General features: G+C 37.3%; 1 protein-coding gene across 1 annotated transcript; it reads left to right on the top strand.

Annotated features, from left to right (window-relative positions):
- On the top strand, positions 1–11886 carry LOC145987994 (pancreatic lipase-related protein 2-like). The gene is made up of 7 exons (XM_083122834.1): positions 1–127; positions 1934–2081; positions 3202–3350; positions 6504–6755; positions 8037–8228; positions 9517–9673; positions 11438–11886. Exons 1-7 carry the CDS (start codon positions 79–81, stop codon positions 11508–11510), a joined length of 1020 nt encoding a protein of 339 aa, XP_082978960.1. The 5' UTR covers positions 1–78; the 3' UTR covers positions 11511–11886.
- The last annotated feature ends 30 nt before the right edge of the window (positions 11887–11916 follow it).

Below are 11916 nucleotides of genomic sequence, written 5' to 3'. Positions count from 1 at the left end.
CTTTGTTCTAGGAGGATTTACCGTATAAAAGACCGTACTTGCATATCAATTATGTCCCATTAGTGCGAACAAAGCAGAATGGCGAACTTCTGTGCTTTCTTGCTGCTTGCGTTTTTGCTATGTGCAGGTACGCTTTTCTTAATAGTTTTCTATTTACGACATAATTGGATTGTTTGAATTACTGGTCAGTCGTAGCTCAATTAAAAGGTATTTATTTATACGCTCGACGCGGCGAGTTCCAGAACTACAGGAGGAACTGTTATAACACATATAGGCCTAGGAAAAGATTTGAGCATCAAGTTGAATACATTTAGGTAAATCAGATGGGAAAAATTGTAACTTGGAAATATTTTTTCAACAAGTTGAGTTCGTATTCAGTTTGTTTTGAGTCCATTTTATGCAAAGAGAGAGCTACAGTTTAAAGTGCGATTCAAACCACTGTGCGCCTCCACCGGGTATCGTACCCGGAACCCCTTGATTACAAGTCGATGTCGTTAACACTATGCCGTAGGGGAGGCCCTCATTGTAGAGTTCATGCATTCACGAACCTAACTACATTCGGGAACACTAAATTAGGTGTTTGGCCAAAATTGCGCTGTTGCCACATCCTATATATGCTTACAACTAGATCTGTTCGAAGGATTACGACAATACCTATATCTTCTCGTTTTGCAGTCCGTCTTTAAATGTACCTGATACAAAATTGAATCAACATTTGCTGGACAGATCAAGTGTGACTGTAGTCTACTTCCCTTTTGGAGGGAAGTTTTATTTTCGAAGTAGGCAACACTGTATGTTGAATGTTACCTCATTTGATTTCATAGAATAGAAGCAACATAAGTTTTCTTCTCGGCGCCGCGAAGTGGTTCTGAGACCTGTAGCTGGTTATGTGCTTTAGATCAGCGATTTTTAACCTGCGGTCCGCGAATGCCCAGGTGTCCGAGCAGACTTTTAAGAATAAACCAATTTAAAAATTAAACATTTTCCAGGTTTTCTTGGAATAATATATTTTATAATAATACTAAAAATAATGTCAATTATTATTATTGTAATAAATTGTATTTGATGAGCAGTTTATGACTTTGCAATTATTTCAAGCCTTGTTCTTACTGGTGAATAAAATCGCATTTCAGAACACTTGATCCATCTGTATTGTAGCGTGACGTCGGGTATAGCACGGGAACGAGTCACGCCGGGACGTAGCTCAGTTAAATAAGATAGGTTTTTAGTTTTGATCTAGCTGAACCACCTTTACCCTGAATGGTGCGGATTAAGGATTTTTGGGACCCTAAGTCTTTGAAAGCTACTCACCCCTTGCTCGTTGTCCTGGACCTCGGCTTCTGGTGTCTGCGACGGTCGGAATGGAGACGGGTGCCCGCTGGAGAGATTATTGGCGGCGATAAGAGGCGGCTGGCGATACGGCGACTTAATTAACAGAGCACTGATTCTCCGGATTCGGGTTGGCTTTAGGCTAATGATTCAAAGTCGCGATCTCTCAGCTGGCAGTTATCGTGGTCTCGTCGATCGGCTTGCTGGTAATTGTGAAGGGTTATATACATTGGAATTGTGTCATGAAGTGGTGGACTTTGCACATCCAACTGTTCACCTGGGGTATCCCTAGGTGCAGGTGGAAAGTTATAGTTGGAGATGCACTCACCGCTGGCGAGGGCCGTTGCCTTGCTGACTGTGCAGAGCCGAGTGGAAAATTCTTGTTGCTCGGCTCTGCATCCGGTGGAATTTGGGGTGAATGAGCCTTCAACGGGCGATCTTCAGGACGATGTTTCAGTAAAATTGATATTTCTACTTTTATTCTCCCAATTCATCATACTCCATACTTTTGAACCACCCTGTATATCACTATTCAGTGAAATATAAACTATTATAGCATGTAATTGGTATTCCTATCGACTAAGAGAACTATTTCGGCTTCCAGATGTCAGCACAAGCACTAGTCACAAGGAAAGAAAGTACCTGGTATTCTATGACAGACAGGGTAGGCTTCGCGTTACCAGATTGGACAAGGAATACCCTGTTCCTCAAATTAATCCGGAAAATGACGTCAAATTTCATCTGTACACAAGGTCAGTACCGCAGGTCTAACCTCACAATCCATTGTCAATAACAGGTTTGTTATAATTCAGGAACGTTTTAAATTATTGTTGTTTTCGTAATTGAAAATGTTTGAAAATATATTTAAATATAATAAAAATTATATTAAATTTTAAGAAATGAAGAATTTTCCAGTTATTTTTTAAAATATTAGAACGTAAGACGTAACTTAATGCTTTGAGAAGAACGAATCTCCGGGACAGGCACCTGAGAAAGTGAGATTTTGTTCTCTGGGTGGGAGCGAGTAAAGGAGCAAGAAGGGAGCACTTGGAGGCTTTTGTAAAAATGCTCCCCCAATGGGATATAATGGTCAGCCAAAATCAGTTTCCCCCTAATTTGTTATGGGTGAAAGCAATTTTTTTTTCTGGGTTATGTGGCGACTAATGCTCTTGCTGCATAATCAAGGAGTCTTTACTTTGATTTCCGGAAGGGCCACACTTCAGTGCTTTACAGTCCCGATTAATAATGTCTGACCATAAATGGATTTCAAGAAATTATTTTAACTGCTATTTAAACAGCATATATTAATTTGGTAAGCGAGAGAAAGGGATATATAGACACAGGGAAATGCAAGGATTGAGTAAAACGGAGATAGAGAGAGGGGGAGTGAAATAAGAGGAGACAGAGAGAGAGAGAGAAATACATGAATATAGACAAATGGAAGAAGAAAATACGAAGACAGAAACAGAGGGAGAAATGCAGTATTTAGACGCAAGGGCATAGAGAGATTGTTGAAAAGAAAGATGAAAAGGGTGATAATGTATACATGAGATGAGTAATGAGAGATAGAATAGGATTTTTTGAAAAAGGGAGATAAAATTATGAGCTGAGATGCCACAAGTATAAGGGAAAAGACAGACACACACAAAATACTGATAAGAAAAGAAGGCAGTCCCTCCATGAAAGTAAGTGCAAGAACGTCATACATTCAGTAAATGCTATTCAAGCAGCCAAGTTTTATACCTAAACAAACGCAAATTTTTAACATTTTATGTCACTTTCTTGGAAAGATATTGCCAATGTTTCCGTTCATTCATTCCGTTTCTAAAACACAGAAGAGAAAGCTCAACTCTTGTTTTCCTTTCTGTACAGGAGTCAGTCTTCATCGCCATACTTCTTGAAGGTGAATGACGGCGAGAATCTTCAGAGCTCCTCCTTCAACCCTGCAAACCCTACGAAGATCATTATTCACGGTTGGCAATCGTCAGCTGATGGAGGAGTTGTCATAGGCCCCAAAAAAAGTAAGTTGTGGAAGGAAGTGTATCTGAGATGAGACTAGCGACGTGAAATTAGCGTAAATGACCATAATCGACGTTCTACGCATAGGCTATGCAATCCAAATTGCGATTAACAATGAAATATAATTATTGTGCATTTCAATTGTTTAAGTTTGGGAAGTATCGTATGAGTCTTCTCTACAATTATCAACAATTTTGAGCAATGTATAATACACAGTGTATGAAATATTCTCATGAGTTTTACATCTTGATTACCCATGTGTTTTGTTGTCTACAATTTACCGTTCTCCAGATGTATGAAATAGAATGGTTGAACTTTTGTTATACATGGAAGCATTTCCAGTTGGAAACAAACAAATGTGTTTCCAAGATAACACTTTCCATTCAAAACAGTGATATGTAATTAAAATTTAGTGTAATTGTCTATATATACTATAATCTAATGCAATCTACGCATAGATAACGGATGTTGATATAGATTTATAATCTGCAGCCTATTAGTGGATAGAACTTAAAATCCTGCGGGGTAGCACCATAAAGCCAATCTCCATTTGTCCTCTACGTTGCGGCTGACCAAAGTCACAGAAAAGCAACGTAAAATTATGAATAATGCATATTAGCAGCACATCTATTTCGTGGAGTGGGTATATAGATATAATACAGGAAAATTTGCTGATGAAAGAATTTTTGATTTGATTTGATTTAGTTTATTTTACTTCGCGTTTTGTGCCTTGCGAAGATGGGAATGAGTGATGAAATAATGAAATTGATGAATGAACATGCACAAACAACCAAGCCCGACCGGGATTCGAACCCGTGCTAACCACTCGGCCACAGGGTCGGGCGCTGATGAAAGAAGTAAGAAAGTTTACCAAATTAAACTGTCAAATAGATTTGATGTTTTGCAGGATCTAAATGATGATGAAAATATAAATGAAACAGATGTAAATAAGAATTGGGACCACATACGTAACGCAATAGAATCAGCAGCTAAATAGAGTATAGGATACTATAAACCAAGAAAAAGTAAGCCATGGTTTGATAATGAATGTCATAATCTAATAGAAATAAGAAATCAGGCTAGACTTAGGTGGTTAAATAACTCTGATGATACAAATCTAAGCAATTATAATAGAATAAAACGAGAAGTTAACCGCATGTTTAGAAGTAAAAAAAGAGATTACTTCAAAAGCAAAATTAACGAAATTGAAACAAACAGCAAGAACAAAAATATCAGAAATTTATATAAAGGTGTAAATGAATTTAGAAAGGAGTGCCAACCTAAAGTAAACTTGATAAAAGATAAAGACGGTGATTTTTGGCTGACCCATGCGATATTCTAAATAGATGGAAGAACTACTTTAATGACCTTTTAAATGTTCATGTAGGAGATAAATCAGAAGTAAGTGAAGTGCACACAGCAGAATAGTTCCAGAACCTAACTTGACTGAAGTTAAAGATGCTATTAAAAGTCTAAAGAATAACAAAGCACCTGGCATTGATTTAATACCAGCTGAGTTAATTAAATATGGTGGAAATTCGTTGATATGTCAAATTCATAAATTAATTTGTTTAATATGGAATAAAGAAGAAATCTTTCAACAGTGGAAAGAATCCATAATTGTTCCTGTGTTTAAACAAGGTGATAAAATGAACTGCAATAATTACCGTGGAATTTCTCTACTCTCAAAAACATATAAAATATTATCTAACATTATTTTAACAAGACTAACCCCATATGCTAATGAAATTATAGGTGATTATCAATGTGGATTTAAACGTAACAGATCAAGTACAGATCAAACTTTTCACATCAGACAGACACTTGAGAAAAAGTGGGAATATAATCAAAATGTCCATCAGCTATTCATTGATTTCAAAAAAGCATATGATTCGGTCAAAAGAGATAAATTATATAATATATTATTGGAGTTTGGAATACCTAAGAAGCTTGTTAGTATGATAAAAGTATGCTCCAGTGAAACAGAAAGTAAAATTCGTGTGGGTATTAATGTGTCTGACAAATTTACAATTCATGATGGGTTAAAACAAGGAGATGCATTATCTCCATTGCTCTTTAATTTTGCCTTAGAATATGCTGTTAGGAAGGTAAAAGATACTAACGAAGGACTAAAATTAAATGGTATGACTCAGTTGTTAGCATATGCAGATGATGTAGACTTTTTAGGGGATGATATAAATACTATTAAGAATAATATTAAAATATTGTTCAAAACTGCTAAAGAGATAGGTTTGGAACAACAAAGAGAAAACTAAATATATGCTTACAGGCCGAAACCAAGTGTTAGGTAATAATCAAAATCTAATTATTGATAACAACTCGTTTGAACCAATTTCCAAATTTAAATACTTAGGAGTAATATTAACAAATGAAAATTATATTAAAGAGGAAGTAAAAAGTAGGCTTAATTCAGGAAATGCATGTTACTTCTCTCTTCATAAACTTTTGTCTTCTCGTTTAATATCTAAGAAACTAAAAGTTAAAATATACAAAACAGTAATATTGCCTGTAGTATTATATGGATGTGAAACTTGGTCCATTACATTGAAAGAGGAACATAAATTGAGAGTATTTGAAAATAAGATCCTTAGGAAAATATTAGGAGCTAAAAGGGATGAGGAGACACGTGAGTGGAGAAGGTTACATAATTTAGAACTACATAATTTGTATTCATGTCCAGATATTATTAGAATAATTAAATCGACTTAGGTGGGCAGGCCATGTGGCACGAATGGGAGAGGAAAGAGGAGTTCACAGGATTCTTGTTGGGAAACCTGATGGTAAGACACCTATAGGAAGGCCAAGACGAAGATGGAGGGACAACGTTGAGATGGACCTAAAGGAAATCGGTAGAGTTGGAAAAGAGTATATAGATCTTGCTCAAGATAGGGACAGATGAAAGGCCTGTGTTACTGCAGCCATGAACCTTCAGGTTTAAGAAGGCTAGAGAGTTAGTTAGTTAGTTAGGGTATATAGATAACGTAATTTCAACTGAGCTAGTAGTAGTAAGAAATCATATCCAATGATAAATGACCCAGAATGAATTTTTAAATGATCACCGGTAGAATCGTACAGATCTCTTTGATATTATTTCCAGAATCGAGGATCTACTAAATGTCCTTTCTGTGTTTCAGGCTATCTCTCCAAAGGAGATTACAATGTGATTGGTGTCGACTGGTCTGGACTGGCAGATAACATTCTGTACAACGTTGTTGCCGAGCAAACACAACCCGTTGGCGACTACGTTGCTCGTCTGATAGAATTCCTGGTGGGCGTCGGTGGAGCTAAGCTATCGGATGTCCACGTGATGGGCCACAGCCTTGGAGCCCACGTGGCAGGATATGCCGGAGCTAATATCTCCATTGGAGCTATACCCAGGATCACAGGCAAGTGACTGGAGATTCATTTTCGGGGTTTGTTTTGAAGTATGTGACCGATCCATTAAGTTTTTGGCTTCCGGCGTCATCACTGGGTGGGTTACGTCCCCCCAGGAAATAGCCTTACCCCACCCCCGTGGTTACCAAATAGCGAACGAGAGCAAGTTTCAAAATTATTTTAGTAACGCTACGATTACGTACACCACATGCACGTAAATACGGAAGAATAAAATAGAGGGAAAGGTAGTAAGAATAAGGATGAATAAAACCAAAGCAGAAAAGAGAAAATTGAGTAAGGAATAAAGATCGAGATAAAAAAGAAGAAATAATGAAGGAGACAGGTAAACAGTAGAGGAATAAGAGTGAGAAACAAACAAAAAACGAAGAGACACTGAAATAGGATATTAAAGAGAGGAAAATGTAGAAAGAATAAAGAAAACAGATCAACAGAAGAAGAAAAAGAGTGAGAAATAAATAGAAACTAAGAGATACTGAAACATAGGAAAGTAAAGAGAGAACAAGGTATAAAGAAAAGAGAAAGAAATGTAGAAACAAGGAGAGAGAGATTGATCCACGTTTTCCGAAGCCGATCGCTCGTAAATATACATACTTTGTTCATCCTTGTCCCACTCGATTGAAATTCTTGAGTCGTCACTGTGCTACAATGTACCAATGTCGATGTGAATATATGTATCAGTATCGCTTCAACGTGATACCGGCTAACCTTTGCTAACAAATATCTAATGTAGTGTCCAGAAATTTAGTAAATTCAGAGTGCCCTCTCGATCGACCAGAAACACTCAATTGTTCCACAACCCTACTACTAGGCTTTCTCTTATACAGAGTTCTCCGTTCCAGAGGCTGCCCCAGGTCTCTAATAAACTGCCGCAAATATTGACGTTTTCTCGCCAGAAAGTACTTTCCGATCGTCACTTACACTGTATCTGTAGATATTTTGATTGTTTATATCTTGTAATGTTTATGTTTAACTTTCTTAGGTTTTTTTTTTTTTTTTACCTAAAACCATCTTGACTTATTTTTGTTTATCTATTACATTTTCAGTGTAAAATGGCTGGTACAAATTCTGTATCTGAAACTTGGAACAAATAAAAAAAAAATAATAATAAATGTGATAAATGAGCCTAGTGATCTGTAATCACCCACCAATCACAGCAGTAATAAAAATACCAACAAATAAATTATAGGAACATGTACACTCTCAAAACAAGAGTCTAATCGAATCTAATTTAATCTATTAAGTTAACAAATATAACTTACTTTATCCTGCAGGTTTAGATCCCGCCGGACCTCTATTTGAAAGCAAAGGACCAGGGGGAAGGTTGGACGCGTCAGACGCTGCATTTGTTGACGTCATCCACACAAACATAGGAATTCTAGGAATTTCTTACTCAGTTGGTGACGTCGACTTTTACCCCAACGGTGCATCGGACAGCCAACCAGGTTGTGGGCTGGATCTGACAGGTAATATTTAATTTAAAACTTCAAAATTTGGAACGTTTTTTTTTTAAATATATTTTGAACCCGTTAATCTGGCCGGATTTCCAAAGGTTTCTGAAACATTTTATGATCATCACTTTCAGCACCGAAAGTTAAGTTGACAAGTTTTAAATATATACTCTTAGACAAAAGAAGCGGAGGGTTGGGTCGTAATCACGAAATTTTATGTAGTCTACACACATTTGTGAGGATATTTACATGTTTCTGCACAATGTAATGATGCATACTGTATTACTGAATAGTATGACCTTGGAAAGAGTAATATACAGCGTGTTTCAAAATGATTTGAACGATAAAAACACCTTCCATGAGCAATACAACATAATCATCGATCGAATATACCGCGAAATACATCCTAAAGTTTTTTTCTTGGAGCGGGCGGTCCTAGGTGCCAGCTTGACCAGTTGTAAAATGGCTGCCAGTGGTGAGGAGAGAGAATTTAGCGATAGTAGGTTTGTCGTGAGTGTGCAACGTCAGTTTCATACACGATTTTATAAAGATCAACCAGCAAGGAACCGTATCGCCTTAGCATAAGCGCTGCGGTGCAAACCATTGATGAGACCATGCTGAAACGTGTCTGTATGGAGTTAGATTACAGTATTGATGTGTGCAGAGTAAGGAAGGGTGATCCCATTGAGCATTTGTGAGTTAACTTCGCGATAACCATTTGCACTTAAAGTTGGACAGTTACGTTACACGTATGGGAAAGTGTATCATAATTTGACAATTTAGGAATAAAATATAACGAGTTGAAATTGTTCAAATAATTTTGGAACACGCTGTGTATATATAATGGAATAGACACCTCAGGGAGTCGGAATATTTTAAACACACACACACACACACACACATAATATCCCGATGCTTCTACTACAAATCCAATGCAATTTTTGTTGACAACATCTTAATTTCGAGTAATTTAAAATATTATATCACAGAATAAGCTCGCGCACATTTTAGTATCTGTAAGATTCATACTGTATTAACACGCAAGAAATAGCACGCAGTATAATTTTAGAAATCAGCTATATTACAGTACTACTTCATATATTTTTGTGATATAGTCCATTTTTACCATTTATAAAACGGACTTCGGTAAGGGAGAAGAGAAGGTGGACAGAGGGAAATTTTACAGTTAATAATTACATCAATAATTAATTTTACAGTCTTTAAAAATAGTTCAACATGACACTGTGATGAAGAACTTCATGACATTTGATACAACTTGTTACAACTATTTCTTCCTTTGCAGGAACTTGTAGCCATAGCAGAGCTCACGAGTACATGGCCGAATCCATAGTCTCAGGACCAGGGTTCGTGTCCAAGCAATGTACAAACTGGGAGGATTTCAACAACGACTTGTGTGCCTCTGCAGTCACCACTCTCATGGGCGAAAACGTAGATAAAAGGTAATTTGAATACTCTAATTGCAGGATCCTTTAAAAAATATCATCACAGTCTTGTATTATTTTTCTTATTAATTTTATTACGATGTGACCCACAAGTAGTTTTAGCCTTTTAAATTTTAAAGTTCAACTTCACAGTGAAAAGGTTGATTATATATAGGTTGGTCCGTGGAAATTACACCTCATGACGTTCCGTTGAGTTGAGTTGAGTTGTTGTTTTAAGTCCACTTTATACACAGTAAGGCTAATCGGGACTGGACCTACAGTTTAAAGTGGGCTCCGAACCACTTGTGCCTCCACTGGGTATCGAACCTGGGAACCCTTGATTACAAGGCGACGACGCTACCACTGCGCCATCGGGGAGGCCCTATGACGTTCCGTGATCAATATGATCACTGGCATTGATAACTTGAATACGAGTATTCAACTTAGTGACGAATTTGTGGCCCAAATCTTTATAGATTTCACAGCAAAACTGAACACAACCTTCCCTCAAACTTCTTGTAGATCCGAGGAAGTGTGTATTTTTTAATGGACCGAAATATCATTCGTTCTGCCATAACACGTTTTTTATTCGCTAGAATCAAAGATTACTGTAGCGCTGCTCAACAGAGACATCACGCCCATAGTCTGCCATGGCTTCTCACTGAATGAGCGTGATAAGAGGCACAGTCATTGACTGCCCTCTACAGGTGTTTTCATCAAAGATGCGTCCGAGAAATTACATGCCATACGGCACATTTATCTTTGCTTTTTCAACGTGTCCCTTTTTGTGGGCCATTCTGCACGTATTTCAAATGATACAAACAGTGGCGGCGATTTGGTTCCAAAACCGGACGTGGGTTGGGGGGGGGGGGGGCAAGATGGCAAAACTGGGAGGCAAATACAGTATATTTTCCTTTGTAGATAAGATTTAGCATAGTGCAGGGGCAAAAGTGGCTAAAAGTGAGTGGGAAATATTCTATAGATCGACCACAAGGAAAAAACCTTGGGACGAAAAGTCCCCGCGCAGCTTTCCCTTCTTCCCTCCACCTCGGACCATAAGGAAGCATGGTCCACTCTCCCCCTTCCCTACTCGCGGGGGTACGGTGGACAGGAGTCGCGGGTCTGCGCAGGTTGTTTTGCTCGTGGTTCCACTATAGGAAAATTGCTTAAGGCAGTAATCTCATGCATAAGGAAGTATACAAACCTTGGATAAAGTGCCGACTCAGTGGCTGACCACAGTAAAAAGATATACTCACGATCTCGTTATTGAATGTTCCTTATTCATATCCTGCTCTGAACATGAATGTTCCTCTGGCTCTGAGAGTATCGCTTCTTCGCTGTCATCTAATCATCACTCAGGCTCATCGTCGCGACGAGCATAAAGAGGCAGAAGAGCTACATAGTATCGAAAAAAATCTAAAAATATTATACATCGTGCTCAACGTAAACGTATGTTAAAACGATGTTAAAAAATACAAATGCAAACTTTGAATAAAAGCTTGTAGATACTCGTAACAAAGCATGTGTACTAATTCGAACATATTACGAGTACATAGTGTTAGCTATTTTCATACGGAATATGGAAGTAACAAAGGGCATAAAATAAGTACGAAATAATGTACATAGCACCTTGGAAGAAAATATGGTACTACATGAAACATATATAAGATATTGAAGAAAACGGTACATAAGTAATGGTACCTTATGGTACATTCAATTTAAATACATTTTATGTATTACTTTCAAGCTTGAATTAAATAGTACTATCTTTTTCCTTTGCAGTGCAACAAGCAATTACTACTTGAGAACGGACAATTCTTCACCATTCGCCCTTGGAGCTGCGGGAGCAGTATAAAGAACAAAAAAATACTTTTAACTAGATGTGTGTTTGGAAAATTGGACAATTTTCCTCTTAGAAATGTCAATTTCTTTTCATATTAAAACGTTTGTATTAGGAGTACATGAAGTGTTTATAGAAGTGACAAAAATGTTTGCATTAACCAAAGATGTTCTTAGTATTTGTACACTACCAAAGTTTATACTGTTGATCCGTAGAGAGGGATGAATAAATACATTACCAAGCAAATAGTCCATTGCCATGTTCATCCATTTAGTTTCATACAACGAAAAGGTCAATTATTGAAACAAAACACCGACGCAGCAGTTCATAACCTGTTCAATTTCATACCTTGGAAACATGTACAATGTAAGTTGTTATCCCAGTAAATAAATATAGCTAATTTTTCCTTCATTTATAAATA

The sequence above is a fragment of the Lepisma saccharinum genome, chromosome 5 (assembly GCF_977018435.1).
Source record: "Lepisma saccharinum chromosome 5, izLepSacc3.1, whole genome shotgun sequence".
Classification (NCBI taxonomy): Eukaryota; Metazoa; Arthropoda; class Insecta; order Zygentoma; family Lepismatidae; genus Lepisma; species Lepisma saccharinum.
The sequence above is the reverse complement of the archived record's forward strand: the minus strand, read 5'-3'. Positions and strand labels throughout refer to the sequence as shown.